Genomic DNA, 21,510 nt, shown 5'->3' with positions numbered 1-21,510 from the left:
CTGGCCCATCCGGCCGTTAACAAGGTGGGCTATGTTTACTCGGCAAACAAACATAAACATCAGCTGGCCACTTTGCCTCTGTTCAGCACGCGTGATGGTGGCGTTCTTCACCCAGCAATGTGGAGTCGGGAGGAGGAACATATGGGTAATGTGAGGGACGATGGCCGCGGAGCTGTTGATCACGGCTCCATCAACTCTTATGGTATCATAACCATTCCTCTCACACAGCTACTCTTGACACACAGATGCAGTTTGTTTTTTTTCCTTTCTCCTCGTGCTCTCAGTTACTCTGCTGATCCCATCCTCCCCCTCAGTGCCAGAAGCTCAGACATCTAGCTTGAACTATCGTTGACTATTCGCTGAAACATGCTCGACCATGTTCCCCATCTGCCTCATCAGTCCGCTGCCTCTTGTCTGTCTTTTGTTCGGAGTAATGAACCGAAGTTTGTTGCTTGATCTCAAGTGGGAACAGGAAGTACATTTTAAAAATAGTAAGCAGATATACAGGCTCTATAAATACGGCCTATGTGGAATTATGTCCACAAAAAAAAAAAGAAAATGTTATAAGAGGTTTTATGTTTTGTTGTCCCTAGATCCCATCGCTGACGAAAGCTGCGTGATCCGCTAATGTCAGTGGAGAGCAGGGCTTAATCACACCGCCTAGGCCGCATGTGTGTGCGCGCGCACGTGCCCAGTCAGTTAGCGGAAGGGCGGGCGGCTTCATCTCTTGGGTAGGAAATGTTAGCTGGTGGTGATTTTGTTAGCAGCGGTGGAATGATCTAGATAATACACTTATCCACAGCCCCAGTGGGGGGAAGGCGAGCCACCAGCATCTGATTAGATTCCACAAAGATAAAGGGATCATGGAGAGTCACATGTCTACTTTATTACTGAGTGACTTTGGGAATCTATCCCATGAATCAACATTGGATAACAAAGCGATGACTAACTATATTTACTCCCAAGTCAAGAAGTGGTGATTAGTTTATTGTGTGTCTTTCATATGATGACTGAGCTTGAGAGGAGGCGACTTTTATTTTCACATGCACAAGACAACAAATGAAAAAGAAAGACTCTCATCATGACTGCAATTTTCCTGTGGGATCTTGGGGGCATCAAGATGAATGTAAATTCTGCACAGATCTAATCCTAGAGCCTTAGATTTACTGTTGCTAGTAATCTTCAGTGAAAGCATTGGTTTGCCTTACATTATTTGCATCTGCTTGTTTGCACATTTTCTTAGCTTTAGATAAGATAAGTTCATTAACAACCTATCACTGAACAGTATACATACAACAGCTAGTTAAAAAAAAGCATAAAGACAAGTGACGCTGCTGCAGGCCCTTTATTCAAAGTTAAGTCCAAGTTTACAACCTAAGTAGTAACATCAAGTTTGTTTTTATTTTGATTCGAAAACTAAAGTGTATTAATACTTATTAGGGTTTTTAAAAGGCAGCCCCTTAAGTAGACTAAACATCTGACTTTATGAAGTTTACTTGTGTATTTTGTAATCCGTTTTATTGTTGGGGGATGCTGGGGAGATCACTGTGCAAAAATAGGAAGACAGACAATCACACATACTCACAATCAATAATTAACCTCAAATACATGTTTTTGGACTTTGGGAAGAAAATAAACATCCAGAGAACATGCAAACTCCTCACAGAGATTGAAGCCAGACAGCACCACTGTTCAGAGAATGAAATTATACTTTTCTTAAGAGCAAGGCACAATTTTGTATAGAAACTTAATTGCCTGGGGATATGGTTAATGGTGCCGGTGTATTTGTACCTTAAAAACTGCAGACCAACTGATTCCTTCCCTCTGTAAACATAATGTATGTAGATACAACACCACAGTGAATTGATGAGCTTCACGGGCGCGAGATGACCTCTGCGTAGAGCAGGGATAGCTGATTTCCCCTGATCCTAGTCTCCGCGCGAGTCAACTTGCTGGCAATAGCATCGTGTTTAATGTCCACAGTCCTGAGACTAGTATTGATCTTCTCATCAAAACCTCGGCAAACAAACACATTTTCCCGGCACGTAAAACTGTTCCTTCTCGAGAGTGAATTGCACTCATAGGTCAGAGTTATGCAAGCAATCTCTCCACAAGATGGGAAGTTATTACAACAAATAAGAAATATGAATGGAGTACAGTGCAAATCTTTTTGAAAGCGAAATATAGTAAAGCATATTATGCCAACAATGTAATAAAAATAATGAGGGTGAAATCAACACGTGAGTCAACACACAGATGAGTGGAAAAACTGAAGTAGACACAGGACACTTTAAAGCCACTGCCTTTATTTGTTGCAGGAGCTCACAGATGTTTTGAAGACAATAAAAGGGCACTTTCAGTGATTCGCAATGAGAAATCTGTAGCTGTAAAGCTTTGAAGCTTGTTGGAAGGCGCACAGATGAGCGTGACGTTTGGATTTGTAGTCCACGCAGGTGCTCAAAAGCATGATTTAGGAGGCTGTGGGAGAAATTTGAGCTTGTGTCTTCTCAGGCAGGACAAAATACGAACTGTATTGCAGACTATATTCCAGATGTTTTATTCTTGCAGAAAGTGGAGCGGTTATTGTAATTGCAAATGAACTCTGGAGGAATACATTACGTCTTTCTCAAAAATTGAGGATAGAGTGTGAACAGATAGTATGATAAGTTAACACATTTAGAAGAGAGTGTGCCCAGGTTAAACATTTTATATTCTGCCTGTAAGTTGGCTCGCTGCGAGCCTTGTAAAATGAGCATGAAGAAATGTCACATTTATGAATTTCCACTATGCCTGAAAACGCGGCGTATTGCTTAATAGAAAAGATGAATTAATATCTCTATCTAGCATCCACAGACTCTTTGATCTGCAGAGAGAGGGCATTGCAAACTGTCATATGGCAGCTGTTTCCTCTCCTGCGCTGAATAATTTGTTCATCCCTCCCTCCCGTCATCGCTCACTTTTCATTCTCATTTACCCAAAAATGTCATTTTAAGTTGCTGTACTCTGCTGTCTGAGTCAGTAAAACCCTGTGAAACCTTAAGGAAGAGTTGCTGAATTTAAACATCTATCAAACAGTTACAATAGTGGTGCCACATTTTTAAGTACATTGCATTTGTGGGATGAGCATTAACTTTGAGCTCCCATCCGTCTTCTATCAGGAAAAGGTTGTGAGTCACACACACATTCTTATTACCTCTAGGAAATTTTGGAGTTCTCAAAAAACCTCAAATTGAGGTTTTTGGAAAACTGCACACACCAGGAGAACATGGAAGTCTATTAACAGGAGGCCCCCTGAACACACATTCGAAATGAAGATATTCTTTCAGTGAGACTTTTCGTGTGGACCATGTTGGCCATGTAAAAATTGCCAAATTGTCTTTGCGAATGCCAAACAGTGTATCCAGCAGTTGCCACTGACTCTCATGTTGAGATTCTGGAGGCAGTGTGGCGACGTAGTGCAGGAAAAACAACTCTCGTCATCACTGCTATAACATTGTTGTTTCTAGAAATAAAAACTCTTACAAACACAAGTGTTTTGTGTCCATTCTCCTGAAATTAGTTAACACCACTGATGATAGTTTGGGAGGCACTAAATCATTCTAAGGCATCCAAGAAGTTAGTTCTATATCTAATTTAAAAACAAAACAAAAAACAAAACATTGCCGAACAGGACCAGAAACAGGAACAGAGTGTAACATTTTTTGATTTTATAAAGAGAGTGATACAGGCTGAAGGGGGTTTGTGGGTCTCACTAATAGTCTGTGACATCCAAGAAAACAGCGGTTTTCAAAAGCCTCGGAGAGCCCCGTCTTCAGCTCGGGCTTTTTCTTCTATCAGGCTTTAATTACTAAGCCAAAAGGACTTCTCTGGTCTCGATTCTGAAACTTGTTTTTCTCACAGTCTTTACATCGCTCGCTCTTCGGGGCTCCATGGGGACGACGCGTGTGTGAGAGAGAGAGGGTGCTGGAAGCACACTGGCACTTTAATTCTACTACCCCCTCCGTCCCCACGCTCATCTCCACCACCCCCTGCAGATCCGTGCATGTATCCAGTGACAATCAAATACACTCAGTGTGATTTGATTTTAATTATGTGTTTTCACACACTTTAGCACTACCCCAGGCAAAGTTGGAGAAGCCCGGTGAGCCAAAGCACGGAGCGAGGAATATTGCAAAGGATGAAGTGCCGATGCAAAATGTGCCAGATGATTACTCACTGTCACTCTATCTCGTCACATGTTACAGGAAAAAAAAATAGACAAGCCAGCAACACCACTGGATTTGTAATTTGCTTTTAGTGATGTACTGTTATCATTACATCTGCAGCAGCTGCTGAAATGAGTCCCTCGTAACCCTCTAGGCCTGTGCTGGTTGGATATCTCCCTTTTCTAACTCCTCCGCAGTGACCACAGTGGGAGATAAATTCAATAACTGGAACAAATCTACTCTTCAGACCCAGTGCGCAAGCAAATGTCCCTGCCATCTCCACTAACACACAAACACACATGTTGTTTATCATGTTGAATCATGCCTCTGTCTCTGGCAGAGAAACAGAGGCATGATGTCTGGAAGATGACACCTTGAGTTCAAATCTCACAGCTCGTTTCACACCTCTTTCAACAGTGTGTTTTATACAAACATAATGGATGCTGCTTGTCATAAGCCCAAATTTCACATTTCTTTTTTGTTGTTGTTGTAAAAATAATCATGATCAAAAGCCTGTTCTCTCACACATAATGGAGAAAATTTTTTATAAGAAAAGAAAGGACAGCTTCCACAGTATCATAGGGATGTTGATTCATCGAGAATCATCAGAGGTTCTAAATAATCCGAATTAATGTATAAAGTTGCAATCTGTCATTATAAAGCAGTAAGTTCACGAATTTTGATTAGAATGTGATTGATTTAACTATGAGGATATTTCTCATTTCTCACCACAATAAATGTTACAGTATCTATTATAAGTGGCCATGACTTAGAAGCTTTCCCTCACAATTCTGTTTCATTGCTTATTAATTGTATCGAAGAACACATGAGAAGAATATTACCAAGGGGAGGACTTGTCCAACCTGATAATGTGCACAATAAATACAGCAACCAAACAATTAAAAAACATACACTGTACATCCACTGTACATCCTCATCTACCGGCTTTCCAAAAAAGATTCTGTCTCTTTGAATGATATGGCTGAATGGATTTAACCTTTAGTTTCGCTCATCAACTTAGCAGTGACCATGACAAATCAAAACAAAATCCACAATATTATGAATTTAGTTCGAACTTCCAGTATAAAGCGGTACCAAAGACATGATGTTTGAAAAGTATTTTCTCTTCCTTTATCAAAACTGTGCATGTAGACAAGCTGACATGTGGAAATACAATAAGGTTTTCCTTTATAAGTTGTATCACAGTAAACAAATAAAAGTTAGAAAACCCTTTAGAGGTACACTTTTATTATTTATTTTCTTTATACAGCCGAGTGCAGAAAGATTTGATGAGAAAACACACATGACTTGTACTGGTGAATTCTGTTGTCAGTGTTTCTTCAGAATTCTTTAAAAAAATATACGTTCACACAAAGTAGTGAACTTATCATTTATTTAAATGCAAGTCAGACTTTTTTTTTTATTTGTTTACTTCAATAATTCATTTCTACTTAACATATCAGAACGTCTGGATGTGCAGTGTTACAGTAGCAACGCAGAGAAAATTAGAGACACAGAATATGCTGGAAAGAAAAAGCATAATGGACAAAACATACATTACATTGTCAGTTGTGTATAGGAGACTTCCGATTGTGGTTCTGTTCTATTTAAAAACAGCCCCCCCCCCCCACTGGTGCATCACCACCAGCACAACAATGTTAACATGCCGAGGCGAATGACGAAGCCTCAGTGTCCTACATTGTCGCAGCTTCCATAATCCGCAGGGGCAGATTTTTTCATTTCCACCTGGATGTTTGCCAGTCCAGAGGATTTCTCCACTGCTGACAATATTTCATTGCCCAAACGAGAGGACGTATCATTCCGTGTGTATCGTGGCAAGTCACATATGATATGGCCGAGTAATGTGATGTCATTAAAAAAAAAAAAAAAAAATCTCCATTGTGAAATCCAGATTAAAAATAAAGACTGGGGTGTGACCCTGACAGTGAAAACGATCATGACATTTTAATAAATCATGCTTCAATTGTTGAAACTGCTGTTTTAGCTGCTGTTTTAATTCCCATGTCTCAGGTACTTCTTCATTCTTTTATTAGGCTCAGAAAGACATATTGGACACATGGGTGCTGCACATGAAAAAGACTTTAGAAACAATGACAGCTTTGCTTTTTCTAGCGTCCCTTGTTGTCAGTGCTGTTAGTGAGCAGTGCTTCAAAAGCTGACAAAAACATTGAATTGTCCACAAGCAAAAGCACATATGGTACTCACAAAAAGGCCATTCACATTTTAAACAAAGCTTTTTTTTTTTTCGTACTTCTGCTTTTTTTCTTTTTTGTACTTTCTTTTTTTTTAATATAATGTGCTGCTAATGGACAAAAATCATGAGCAGAATAAGCAAGAAAAATACACTTTCTACAATAAATAAATCTCTTGATTTTTACATTAAAACATGGTTGACAGAGACACTCAAAAGCTGAACAATCACAACATGTTAACAGGTCTTTTTACGATTGAGTGTGCCCCTTCACTTTCACATTCTGTGCTGTCTTTAAATCTACCTATTGTAGGTTTTTCTTCATATGTGGCTATAAGCTTTTTTTTAATGGCTTTTATACCAGGATATACTTGGTTGTGGAAGTCTATGAGGAAGGGAAAAAGATCTGCATCAGGGACATCAAAGTGTGCGAGTTCACTGCTTCCGTTACAACTGCTGCCTCGTGGGAACGGATCAAAAAGAAACGGCATTGGAACAAATGTCCACCGCAACACCGAGTAGAGCTGGAATCCACCAGTTCCCCGTATTAAAAAAAAAGAGAAAGAGACCAATTAATCAAAACTTTTTTTTTCTTGCTCAATGTGAGGAAATTAAGACCAAACTGCAACTGATAGTGACATTCACAATGTCCACAGAGTGCTGCTCTCATTTGGCTCCCCCTTTCCAAGCCTCAATATTTTATCAACGATGACACACTTAGCTAAGAGAGACCACAGCAGAGCAGTGGAGCTCGCCACCACATTCATTCATGAACATGGAATAATTACGACCCAGATGAGGAATTAAGGATTGTCCTTGAAGGTCAAACCCAGTCCCTGTCCTCACTCAGCGCTCAGCTGGCATCCAACGGCTCTGTCGATTCGCCAGTTCCGGGCAGCTGTCCGACTCTGCTATTAACCTGAGCGCCGCCCAACCCGTCCATAAAGCTGTTTGGGACATGGCAGCTGCTCAAGGGGCAGTGAGGTATTAAGCATAGATTTACAAGAATGAAAATGTACTCCCTCCCTTATAATCTCTGGTCTTTTTTACACAAGACAAGCCAAGCACACATGACCACACACACACAGTCTTACATAATGTTGTCAGTATGCTGTGTTCACTTGGCACACAACACACACATAAACGCACACACACACACCGTGTATTGACAGAAAGCATGAACTTCTGCACTGATGCATAACATTTAGACAACCTGCCAAGATGTGATGCTTCCAAAAAAAATTAAATAAATAAAGATGACAGAATTATTTTTTTTGTCAACTCTGAACTCGCCACACATGTGTGTCATGTGCGCTTCCCCACTGCACAATGAGCACTCTACTCGGGATAGATTTCCGCAGCACATCAAAGCCTGTTTGAGCTCACACTCACCATGATTACAGCGGAGCATTGTCGTACGGAATGCAAACCAAATAGAGGTTCTTTTCAAAGACGAGTCAAATGAACGCTGATCTACTGAACAGAAAACACAAAATGACAGCAGGACACACCATTATAGCAGACATCTTCAGAGGAGAAAAGTAACATGAAGTCTCTTGTATTGACTGCAGGCTTCAGATTGATTGAACACGTGAACTTCGAGTTCAAAAAAAAGCTTTTGAGTCTTTGAGATGATGCAGTCAAACCATATGAATATGTAGGAATGTTGCACTGATACCCTTTGCCTTTGGGGTTTTCACAGAAGCAACAAAACAGTCAAAATACTTAACTTCTACTTCCCAGCAGCCAGACTGGGTCCCTTGATTTCGGAATCCTTTAGGAATCAAAAGCTCGATCTTCACAGATTTCCAGAGCAGCTTTACTTGCACCGCCAAACACTTCCACATTAGCATCAATCCAAGGAACCACATTTCCTGGCATGTAAGCCGAGCAATTGGCCAAACCCATGATGTCCACAGGCCGTAGTACTCTGTCCCAAATGTTGAACTGGCTCAACTCTCCCACAAATGCCTGGGTGGCATCAAAGCGCCCTCCGACGATGTCCTTCATTAGGAAACAGAACAGAACAGAAGTTTTCAGTTTATTTGTTTCTGATGGCAGTGGGTTGGATTAAATTTAATCAATTCTGTTTGATTTTCATCAAACTACCAAGTGACACTGGGAATGTTTTTCTGCACACTGTGACTTCAAAACAAAGTGTTGTGCTGTCTCTAGCGTTGTGCAATCTGCAGCAATCTCACCTTGAGTGTATGACTGAAAGATAAAACAAAGCAAAAAAATAAATAAATAAAAAATACTACTGTAGACTTCAGATTTTCCAATGAATGCAGTATAATGGATCTCCTTGGAGATTATTCATGTGTCTCTGTACATTTATTTGAATTCATACGTTGCGCTGTCATTGAGGTAACCATTGGAAAAACCTAACGCAGATCCCAAGGGTGTTGTGGCGCAGCTGAGAGAGAGATGAATGAGGTAATACTGAGAGGGCCACAGTAGCGTGAGAAGAGCCTCTGCTCTTCCTCTCCCCTGCTCCCTGCTCTGCGCCTCAGGCACTGAGCTCAAGGGAGAATATACTCCGGGATCTTTCCGACACAATGAAAAGCACACACACGTACTCTTATTCTACCCCATGAGTTTCTCTTGAGCGCTCACCTGCTCCTGGCCTAGGATGATCACCCCTCCCGGTTTAATTGGGTGCCAGGGGGCGAGGTTGTCCCCGGTGCCCAGGCGCTCACCGTCCTGGTAAGCCTCCCAGAAGCCGTCCCTGGTCGTCCAGGTGATGCAGATGTGGTGCCAGCGCCCATCGCTGACTGATAGAGGGAGCTGGGCCACCTGCATGGGGTATTAAAGTGCAAGGGGTGAATTGAAACGAGGACAAGATTTGCTCGGAGGGTGGCGAGATGAGTTAAGAGAGGTGAGCTTAATTGCGGCTTGTTAGAAACAAGGACAGCAATTAGAAGGGTTAGGGCTTTAAAAAGGCAGCCCTCTGCGGAGAATTCACCACGAGCCAGGATGACATTTAAAATTTAGATTACCCAGGTGACATAAAGGGATAAAACATCCTTCAAAAGCAGCCGGGTAGCCAACAGCAAAACAGTGTCCTCTTCTGCTGTGGTGCTTTGTTCACTGATCAAAGTAAAAACAACTGGTTATTTAACCAACCGGTGACATCATGCTCCTCTGAGGATGCGGTGCAACAGATTATGAGTCTGCACTGTAACTCATTAGCCTTTTCATATGAGCCTACGGAGTTATTTACACCCATGTTGTTCCACATTTTGCTCTTTATATGAAATAGCCTTGAAAGACGAGAAAAGTCTGTGAAACTTTTCAAGAACCAGGTGGTTTGAGCCCATGCTTGGAAATAAAGGGCACAATGTCAGCATGTCAGGATGTAGTGAATCACAGCTCAGGAAAGGTGGGATTGTTAACAGAAGGTTGCTGGTTTTAATCCCTGGAGCAGCAAGGACCATTGAACAAAGGCTGATAAACGTCTGCATTCTCCCGGGACACTTGTGTCCTTTGTGATTGGTTAAATTGAGGGAAAGATGCAGTATATGTATGTGACACTTAAAATAATAGCTTTCTTCCAAAATAGGTTGAAGTAATCTCAATGTTCAGTATATTAGAACAACTTATCCACCAGCGAGAAATAATTATTAATGCCTCATTTGCTTTTATTTGAACTACTACAAATAATCTCACTCTCAGAACATACAAGTTACAATTTTACAGTTTTTCTTCAGTGAAATGTTTGTTTTCATTCAGGCCTTTTTTCTTTTCTTCAAAGCATACATTTTAACTTGTCTCAACAGAAAAACAAAACCAGTGTACCTTTGTTCCTTTCCCCAGTGTGCACACATGGAAAAAGAAGAGCCCTGAAAGAGCCCCTCCGAAAAATGTGATAGAATTGGGAGCTACATCTATCCTTTTCATGCTGTGAAATGTCAAAACGTCCACTGGGAGAGGGCCCACCATGTGTTTTACTTGCATTACAAAGGACATTTTGTTCTTTTCTTCAAAACAAGGTGTAGGTAAGATACAGCAGATAAGAGTACAGTGATTTTTCAGATATACGTGAGGAGAAAGTTGAGGAAAAGGATAAGTTCAGTCTGATTTGTCAGTAAAGTTGCAATTAGTTTTAACTTATTTTAAAAAGTTAAATTCTGTATTTAAGGATCAACGTTTTCACAAGTGATCACATTTGGCAACTTTTGCATTTCTTGCATGGTCTTGTGCAATTGACTATCTTGATTGCAAAACATACATCCAATATATGTAATAACCCCATTTGTGGCACAATGTTTTGTGGAATAGTAGGACTCAATAGTGTGTCCACAATATTTTACATAAATCTAGTGTATAATGGTTTCATTTAAAGGAATGTGGAATGCCCTATAAATGGTTAGTGTTGTGAATTGATGCAACCAGCCAATGCTCAACATTATTTGAAGATTCCCCTGAAGAAAGAGTCAGAGAATGCACTGATCAAGACGCAGCTTTATCACAACAAACATCTCCTCTCGGTTTGGGTGTACACAAATACAAACGCTGCACTTTTCAATACTGTTGAGGCAGCTCTCTGCTGACTTCTTAGTATGCAGCCAAATGAAGAGCATAAACAATGTGCCCCAGTGGACCCTGTTATCACTGCGTACAGCTTCCACACATGGATGTGCTGCTGCACATATGGTTTTCATATTCAGCAGCCCTGCCTCAGTTTTCCTCCATCTCATGCGCTTGCTTTCTTTCTCAGTTTCAATATGACTTTTTCTGGATGTATTCTGATCTTTTGCGGTTTTTCCTTCTTTTTTCCAACCGCAACCACCTCCTGGGCTCTGACGCTTTTAGTTCTCCTACTTCTCTTCCCTCTTTTTCTTCAATCATGCTCTCATCCTTTTCTCCCGCCATACTTCTCTCATCTGTCTGCCTTGAACGCATGTATAATGTATGGTGAAGGGAAGGCTGTGGCAAGACCTGCCGCCTGTAGAAATAACATCCAGTGTAAACAAGACAGTGGGGAAAGGCATCGTCTCCACTGCAGTGACATTTTTGCCCTCAAATCCTCCAAAATAAAAGATTACACACCTGCACAGAGCAACTGCCTTATAAAACAATACAAATCTATCATAACAAGTTATCCCAATAGAGCTATTAAAAATACACGCCTTTAAAGCCTAAATGTAATTAAATTTGCATGCATGTTTCTACCAGTGTAATTCCTGTTGTGATCATTGAAACCACATCCGCTGAGATCCTACTGTAGACACTATAACTCCAGTATAGTGTCTCCAGAAAGTAAGGATGGCATCAAATGAGCACATATGGCAACACAAGTTCTCTAATGAATTACTTTTTTTTTCTTAGCTATGTGTGAAATGTGGGGCAGAGACATTAAATGTTTATAAGGAACAAAATTAAATATTCAGTGCTGATGGTCAGTGAATCTTCACTCATTATTGTACATGTATACACACACAGAGCAAACCAACATCAGTGTACTTATCCAGCCGTTGCATTTAATTACAGTCGTAGCTAAGTTACATTTACTTCTGTTAATAGGGCCCGCCGTGTTTCCGGGCATACAATAACGGATTCTGATCTTTCCTCTTCAGAAAAGCAGGGCAGACTGAATCCGTCCTCTCTATCAGCCAATGCTAAAACTGCACAATCAAAGAAATCTGCATTTGTAGACGTACCTTATCATTAACCAGGAGCTCGATGGGGTTGTTCCCCCACTCGATGAGGACGATCTCATTAGCCTGACCCGGCACTCCATAGGAAAATGGGGTTCCTATGCCGGGACTAGCGCTGGATTTGAGCCACATACACACGGTGAACGCGTACATCTCTGGAAGGCTCTTCTTGATGCGTCCGTACAGGTAGTTGGTACGAAGAGGGAGGGACACCTTGAAATCCTCAGGTGACTTGAAAGCATTATTACCTGTTGATAGATAATTGGAGTTGATTTGAAATGACATATAATCTCATCTCAAGAAGTAAATCACGGCAACGTGGTTAAATTCGAGATGAGAGAGAGAGAGTGGATCATTTGCAAGAAGCACTTTGCTGCTTGCAAAAAAAAAATCCCCAAAACAAAATATAAACCGAAGTAAAAACAGATTATAGAGGCTTCTGATGTCACAGTGATGATTTAGCTGAAAGCTAACGTACATAAGTCACTCCGTCAAGCTGGCTGTCAAGCGCAGAACGAAAAACAAGATGCCATATGTAGTCCCCAGACAAAACAAGACTAAGACTCTAAAATTATCCTTGTCGGCATGTTAGCTGTGACACTGCTCGGATGCTGATGTTTAGCAGCTATGAAGTTAAAGGATTACTGTCTGAGCAGTTGACATGCTGACATTTGCCGACTTGTAACAAAGAGGATGGTGTTGATGTTTTAGGGGTTTTTTGGGGGCGGAATTGATTAAAACGCTCAGCGAAATAGAATAAATTAAGCTAGTTTTAATGTGTGATAGGAAGGCATAAAAGGTCAGTACAATATGAGGTCTTTTCTTTTTTTTATTTCACCCTGGGAGCATCATGAATGTCATGTTGACAGACTTGAAGAGTTGCCAAAAGTCTTGTGGTGAAAAGGTCAGAGTCACAAAAAAGACTCATCACCTAAATAATAGTGAGGTGTAGCTTTTAAAATAAATAAATAAATAAAAACATATATGTATAATATATGATATAAAACGAGTCCATTTTCAGATTGAGTCTCATGTTTTCTACTCCAATTTAACTTTGGTGCTGTAGTTATTACTCTCCATGACTCTGAACTGGATAAAGTATTATAGAAGATGGGTGAATAACTTTAGGACAATATGTATTTTTTTTGTCCACAGAGAAAAGCTACAGAGCAACAGCAGATGGACACAAACTCCTTCCTTGTCCACCTGTAGGTAAACCACTTATGGTTGAAAGTTCCTCCCATGTCGACAGAAATCCTAAAGTCAGAGGGTAATATGTGACATGAAGAATGCAGATCATAAGCCCACTTTTCTTTGCGCTCCTACAATAAACACAAAACAAGTAGTGAAATACGTACGATAAAAATAGCCAAGGAGAATCAATGTCTTTTAGTGATTTCATAGATACGATTTGAAATGAAGTGCTTTTAAGCTTCTTTCCCTGAACACATAAAGCTTTTACACAGTTTGGAACAAATATCAGGATTTTCAATAAGAGCTTTTGATGTCACCATTAGTATTAGATCAAAAGAAGAACATGGCGCTGATATAAAAGGTTAGGGTTCATATATTCATATATCTGCAGAACGATTTGGGAAGATGCATGGGGTGTTGAGAATGTGAAGTTCTGTTTGTGTACATGGAATCAGTTTTGTGTCAATATCGATTCACTCAGTCTCTTTACAATAAGTGTTTGACATTTTAAATGACTTACTTTTGCAATACATTAATGATTTTCTAGAGTCCATGCACACAGATTGGTATATGTGTAACACAATTTTAGCACAAGTGATAATATTTATTTGTGTATGATACAATTTGTGCCAATGTAATATATTTGTCGCATGCAAAATACAATTTATGCACATCTACTGGTACCGATAATGTCTCTGCCTTCACCTCCACCTCAGGTGTTTATCTTTCTCCAAATGCTTTTTTTGGGACTCTCCTACTATAACAAAGATGTGACGATAACACAGAGTTTTCTTTGCCCTTAGTGTATACGCTCGCATTTTGATTTGCATATACAAATCTGTTCATACATAAAATACACCTTCTTAGACTGGTGCACAAGTCGTGTTACTATATTAGCCCGATGGAAAAACAAAGTAGTATTTCACATGACTACTAAGTAACTGGATTATAGCTAATTGAAATTCAAGTCATCATAGCCATCAATTAATTTCTCTGTAAATCAATAATGTGAGATTCTGGAAAGAAATGATGCATCCAACAAACAGCTGCCCATGGCTGAGATCACTAATCTTGGAATTACAACCAATAAAATCTACTATGGTTGATATTTTCTGTCCTTCAGGTTTGTGCTTTGGTTATACAATGAGTCCGTTGTGACCAAATGCATTTGTCATAAAATACAGCAGTTTCTCTGCTGTGGATTTGCACACAGGAAACAACACATACTTTAATAGGATTGAACCACATTTTTATCTGGGCTGAGCAGAGTATTTGCAGGTTATTTACTGTTAAACATCACAATATTGTGTCGCTGTAACACTGACTGAGGGTTTACAAAAGGGACCAAGGCTCTTAGAAACTATTATACCATATAGACCCATATTACAAAACAACACCAAGAAAAAGAAACACTAAATGGCGTGATAATAAAAGAACAGATGCAAGCACAAGTTTGAGCTCATGTACTGAAACCAAACACATTGGTCATCATTCAAGAGAGAGAGAAAAAAAAACAGGAGGTGTGAAACTAAACCCATGCTATATAATAAAAAGTCCTCTCGTCTTCAAGCAACAAAACTTCACCAGAAAAATCCAGCCTTGAATGAGCACCTTTCCCTTTCTGTCACCGGTTTGACATGAATTGAACTAAATAAGCCTCACAGAGATAGTATTCACCGAAGGCTACAATACAGACTTCTGGTTTTATACAGGTGGTTGTGTTTATTTATTTTTTTGTTTGTATGTTTTTTTGTCTACCATCCATTTAGCAAAGTTCCAGAGCTGAACTTTACACAAGGCTCTGAATGGGTTGAGCCTTGGGGGACATGAGCCTACAGGAAATGTTTAGCAAGTGGTCGGGTCATGCTTTCAAATAAACTTTCCTTGAGGCAGAAATATTTTGTTGTATTTTGATGTCTACCATCAAAGTAATAGCCCAGAGTGTGGACATCTCTCCAATATTTCTTCAACTAATTAGGCATTCAATGTTACTTCTCAAGCCTTACTTTCAAGACCAGGGAGCTTCTCTGAGAAAAAAAAGACACGTGAGGTTTTTACTTGCATCATCAGAAATCTGCACAGGGATTGACTAATTAGTGCTAAATCCGGCAGACGCAAAGTACTGGGAAAAAAAACCAAAAAAAGTCTGGCATTAAAAGTGACCAATATTTCACAGCACCCATTGTATCACTTACTTTTCTCGAGCTCTGTGATCCTCTCCAGGAGGGAATTGAGCGCGCTCTCAGTGCGTTGGCGGTGGGCCGCGGTTTCATTGTAGAGCTGGCTCTTCTCCTCCTCAAGCTCAGCCACCTTCCGGAGGAGCTGCGTCTCCAGCGCCCCCAGACGTTGCCGCAGGAGTTCCCTGAGCTCTGGCGGCAGGGGAGCCAGGGCCGAGACTCCCACGGCGGACAGATTTGTGCTGGGGAGGCGCAAACTCTGCTGCTGTCGGGAGCAAATAAGAAGATATGTAAGTGGATGGATGGATGGATGGAGATAGATGGATGGATGGAGATAGATAGATGGATGGATGGATGGATGGACAGACAATGACACAGACAAGTAATCCTCACACAGGCTTTCAGGACATAAAGACCTAGATTTGCAGTATTTGATCTGTCCTTCAGGTCTAATATCCTTTTTAGCACCATTGTTTCTGATGGCGCAATACCAAAACGTAGACAGTGTGTCCCCGGGGTGGACTTTGACTGGCGACCTGCCAAGCAGCCGTGGCTGAGCTGGGTATTAAAGGTAGACGGCACATGTGATGCCACTCAGGGTCGACACCAGGTGGGATCACAGCTGGTGCGTGAAAATAGAGAGAACACCTGCACACGCCCAGGCTGATAAATGGTGCGCACATTTATTGCAAATTGCCTTCAGACGTTAATTTCTCAAGGTGTGCTGATATTGCCTAGTCCTTTGCTGTCTGATTCAATTTGTGAGTGAGACGCTTTGTGACCCATCACAGTTTGATAAATATTGTCCTGACACAAGCCTCAAGTGAGTTGTCCTCACGCTGAAGTCCGAAAGCAGGCAATCAAGTATCCTGAGAATGCAACTGATGATGTATGACGGTGGCTTTGATTAGTGAGAGAGGTCCTGCTCCTGGGAGTCATGCACTTTGGGCAGGATCAGTCTTGCCATAATCATTATGTAAAGTAGAAGCAGATCAATAGATATGTGATTAAAATGCAATATAATATGTTTCCTCACTGCTGCAGTATATCCTTGATTTGATCAGGATATTAAAACCTCCAATCAAGGAAAAAGGGAGAGGTAGAAGGGGGCAGGGAATACAGAGATAGATGGGTCGGCAATGCAGCATAGTGTATACTAAAATACCCTTGCTTTAGAAAGACAGTGATTGCAAATGCTATCAATGCAGCCAGATGGTGACAAAAAAAACTACACCGTTGATATGACATGAGATAACGCCAGAGCCGTGGAACATCTAGTGACCTTCTACTCGATGTTCCAGACCTCACCATCAGTGACCTTAGTATCAGCTAACTGTGATTTGAGAGTCTGACAGATTTAATGCAAATACCAGGAGTGGGAATGAACAAAGGTCCTGTGAGAAAAGCTCCCAGATGAGCAGGGAAATAAACGACCAAGCCACAGAGCATTTGATTTAATTTAAAAATGCAAGGCTATGATGTAGGTGAAATCTGAGGGAATGAATTTCATCAGCTGCAATGAATAATTAGTCACATGACTGCAAAATAAAAGAGGATGTGGAACACATACGCACAGCACTCATAAATTATTCAAGGTTGCATTGCAAATCCCTGCACCACATGCTTGATTATACCTTTGACAAGATTTTGTGTTTTTCATTCCTTATTGATGACTCTGATCCAGCGGGTTTCACCGTGAGAGTTATGTTTCAATAATTAAAAATATATTGATGTGACATTCCCATTATGTGACCCTCTGATCTCCAAATTCCCCCCGGAGGTCTCCTGCAGGTGGAGTTTGTTATCAGAGGCTCAATGCTCGGCTTAAGCCTATAAGGTGAGCGCAACACAAATATGATTGTGTCAACGATCAGTGAGCAATTGTGTGTGTGTGTGTGTGTGTAAGGGGGGGATTTTTGAAAAAAAAAAAAAAAGAAAAAAAAGAAAAGTGATTTCTGTTGCGCTAAAGCACCTGCTGTGCCAAATTACCTCCAAGTTCTCCAGCCGACCCTTTAGGCTCTGCATGGTCTTGCCCAGTTGGTCTATAGTCTCTCCGGGGTCTCGGGGCAGGTCGCCCATGGTGTTTTTGCCGTACTCCTTCCTCCTGGAGCCCTGACCCCGGGACTTGCCCTGCGAGGACTCGTCGGCTGCCGCCTCGCAGCGCGCCAGCTTGGAGTTGAGCTCCTTGATGGTGCCCTGCTGGCTCACGATGGTCTCCTTCTGCTGCAGGATCGTCTCCCGAAGCTGGATGATCGTGATGCGCAGCTCGTCCTCGACCGGGGTGCTGCTCTGGACGCGGTTGCCCGTGCTGCCGTACCCGCAGCCGGGCTCGGCGCCCGGAGGAATGGCGTTACACACAAAGCGACTACCTGTGGCGCCCTGGCTCTGCGCCGCGCTCCCACCGACCAGGTGCAAAAGTCCAATGGCCAAAGCCAGCATCCCGGACATATAGGCTGCACGAAATAAAACAAAACAGGCTCCCGGTGTGCTGTTTTAACGTTTGAAAGTCTCTCCTAAAATAACAAACTTCTTTCAAGTCGGTCAATCAAGCTGCTCCGGACATTTTTTTTTTTTTTAGACTTCCAGAGTGATAAAAAACAGATCAAACTTAGTTTGCAATCATTATAAACCCAAACCAGAATCCGCAGTGAAAATCATTAAATCATACATCCACCACCGATCCTAAATACAAAAAAAAATTAATACATAAATCTCGCCTCTTTCAGCAGATGGAAACTCTGGGGATAAAAATTCACAAATAGAAAACTTCTTTCAAAAAAGGAAAACGAAAAAGAAAAGTTGTAGCCTCTGAGTCTGATGTGTTTCGACAGAGAAATCCACGGGAGGTTGCAGAGGATTGAGAGTTGCCGTGTCTTTCCTCTCCGCTCGGTTGGATTGTCAGTGAGTGGTGCTGAAAAGACAGCGACGCTGCTCAGGCGGATTATTATGGGGAGGTGCGCACTGGCTCTTCCGCTCAACACTTGTGCGCTCCGCATTTTTTTTTTTTTTTTAACCTCCACATTCAGCCAGCGTCATCGCCAATTCCCAGCTGGCTGCAATTCATGCTACGATTATGTATGTCCCGTTGACATTTTATGACCCTTGCAATTGTGCCGACGTTTGAAAATGTCAAACAAATCACCCCAAGGGCGAGTAACTGTTCAATATGGTCCCTCCAACCATAGGATAGCCAAACTTTTATGTATTCAGAGAGAAAAATAAATAGTATACTCTCGTGTTATGCCTGATGGGGCTAAACAGTGGTGTAGTGGTCAGCATTAGCACCTCCCAGTGTCCCCTGTTCAAGTCTGAGATTCGTAACTGGCAACTCAAATTTGTTCTTGGGTGGTCAAGTGAGGGTCAGAGATTGTCGATCTCTCTCTGTTTGCCTCTGGGATGACTTTAAATATACCTGTCCAGGGTGTCAGCGTGGGATCAGATCCAGCACTATGTGACCCTAAATTGGATAAAGCAGTGAGCTATAGAAGATGGAAGGAAGGGAATCCACATTGAGAAGGATATCATCTCATCAGCCATCTTTGCAAAGTAAATGCTGTACTCGAGATGACCTCCTGTGTTTCAGCTGGTTTGAAGTAAATGCCATTTTTTTCATAGTATACACTCAGCTTGACATCAAACCATAAGGATTAGTGAATCCAGCTTAAATTGTATGTTTGATAGTGTGAGTTGAATTCAAAGCACTGCCCTCATTTCTCTCATTTCCACACTGATCTATGCATCCGAAGGAAAAAAAAAATCATTTTTAATATAAAGTCTTACGCAGTGGTGAAACTTAGTTTTCTTGCCCTGTCTATGATAATAATAAGAAGACAAACTTTAATTGAAGCCATGTTTTTTTATAGCATAATAACATTTAAAACTGTGTTCTGTGCAGTAATGTGGCATATTAAATTAAACCAAAGCATACTGCCGTGAGTGGCACAGCAGTGAAAGTCGCTCTAATTTCCTATTAAAGTATCCCGCTGATACACAATATTGAACATGAAAGAATGTCTTTCTCGTCAATGTAATTCTCCAATCCGAGCTCTTTATGGAAGCATATCTTCGGCCAAGGTTTCTCTCATTTAATGATGATACTTTCATATTCTTTGTATTTACACTGTTCCATCATTGTCAAATACGTAAGTCAATTACCAGCTTTCATTGTACCTCATATGAAATTGCTGATGTGAGGAGGCAGTGCTGCCATCAGTGTTTTATTTGAAATGGATACCTTGTACTTTTCCGTTTGTGAGTGTGACAAAGGCTCATCAGATATTACATTTAATTGTAAGAGTTTTGTGACATTGTGTGTGTGTGTGTGTGTGTGTTATAGCAAATATTCCACACAATCCTTGGCATTCCTCATGTGTGTTCAATACATTCTGGTTTATAAGTTGTTTTGTTCATCACCATTGGTCAACAATTTTACAACTTTATCTGAACAATAAACGAAACATTGGCATACCTACTTTCTGGCAGGGTTAGTTTGTTTGCAATCCAATGCATAATGCATCTATCCAAAACACGTAGACTCAGAGAGTTAAAACGTCAGACTGTGCCGCAAATATTTCCCGACGTTCACATCCAATCCCTCCAGATGTATACCTCACCCCAATATCCTGTTTTATGTGGAAATGTGTCAAACGTTCGAATAAAACTATGATCTCATATCCATCCTGGAATGGATTTCCTCTCAAAATAACCCAGAGAAAAAGGATTTTCTGAAAAAAAAAACAACCCAAAAAAACAAGTACTTTTGCAGGCAGGTAAGCAGCAGTGGAACACTGTTGCATATACAACGTGATTTGACGATGTCCTCCCAATACATTTTGAAATCTGCAGGAAAACGCCTGTCAGGAGCAGATGAAGCCATTAGCCTCTTTCACAACGGCAGAGACTGAAGAGTATCACAGCAGGTTCCGTTTGGTAGTCCCCTCATGTTCTGTCAAGCTAAGACAGGGGAGCAGGTGTCTGTCAGATATCTGGTGAGAATTGTAACATATGAAAAAGGAAAAAAAAAAAAAACATCTTCAAAGCCAGATATTGACTCACTTTATATTATGAATCGAGCTCTGCACAGCTGTTGTTCCGCACACCAACACGCTTTCTCAACAACTGCCTTATCAGTCTTCATTTCTACAAGATGTTTTTCTTAAAATCTGAAGCAGTGGGGCAGTGACAGCTCCTGCCGGATGCTCTGTTTAAGTGGTGTGCAGTATTACCATGTTGCCCATCATGAACGTCATTTCCTATCTGTTCACAGGATCCAAAAGCTAAATGTCAACCCGCATTAATGCAGACTCAGTTCACAATGAACACACAGCATCGGGGTTGACAGTGACTAGTTGGTGAAGTGAATGCTCAGGAAAGCAGTTTCCTATATCACGAGAACCCCTGGGAACAAAAAAAAAAAGGGGGGGGGGGCAGAGAATCACCACAGCAACCTCATTCTCTTCCTGCTTGCCCCCTCCAAACCCAACGCCCTCCACATCCCGCCCCCGTGAGGAAAAAGCTGGCGGAGGTGGAGCGGGAGAGGCGAAGACTGAGCAGAGATGACAACTTTCACTTCAAAGTTGACGGGATAAAGTTATTTCCTTTCATGTTGCAACTGGTGAGAGCGAGGGTGAAGCAACTTTACTTTTTTAAGCGCTTCGACGAGGGTTAAGAAGTCAGCAGGGACTGAACTCTTATCCTATAAGTCGAGTTTCCCATCAAAATGAATGCATGTCAAAACTTGGTTGCTTTGCTTGCTTCTTTGCATGAGAAAACAAAATCGGGACTTTTGTTCTTGCAAACACATACAGTTCTGATTCACGTGACCAGATTTACAGTATCCACTAATTAACATTTAAAAAAGAAAAACATGTATTATTTTTCATTTTGTGGAGACTCTTTAGTAAGTGAACCTACTTACGTGTTCTCTCAGCGCCGTGATATGCTTTGAAGATGCACTCTGTGGTATCATTTTATTGGACTGCATTTCATTCTGAGCAAAAAAACATTAGAAAATCAATACAATTCACGCCAGTGCAAGAAGAAACACTACAAACTACAGCATG

General features: G+C 41.1%; 1 protein-coding gene across 1 annotated transcript; it reads right to left on the bottom strand.

Moving 5' to 3' along the window:
* Positions 1-8,193: 8,193 nt before the first annotated feature.
* nptx2a (neuronal pentraxin 2a) lies at positions 8,194-17,887 on the bottom strand (the record flags this gene model as incomplete). Its single annotated transcript, XM_080510867.1, has 5 exons — positions 8,194-8,421; positions 9,034-9,213; positions 12,081-12,325; positions 15,467-15,713; positions 17,438-17,887. 5 exons carry the CDS (start codon positions 17,885-17,887, stop codon positions 8,194-8,196), a joined length of 1,350 nt encoding a protein of 449 aa, XP_080366993.1.
* Positions 17,888-21,510: the final 3,623 nt, after the last annotated feature.

The sequence above is a fragment of the Blennius ocellaris genome (assembly GCF_963422515.1).
Source record: "Blennius ocellaris genome assembly, chromosome: 16".
NCBI lineage: Eukaryota > Metazoa > Chordata > Actinopteri > Blenniiformes > Blenniidae > Blennius > Blennius ocellaris.
The sequence above is the reverse complement of the archived record's forward strand: the minus strand, read 5'-3'. Positions and strand labels throughout refer to the sequence as shown.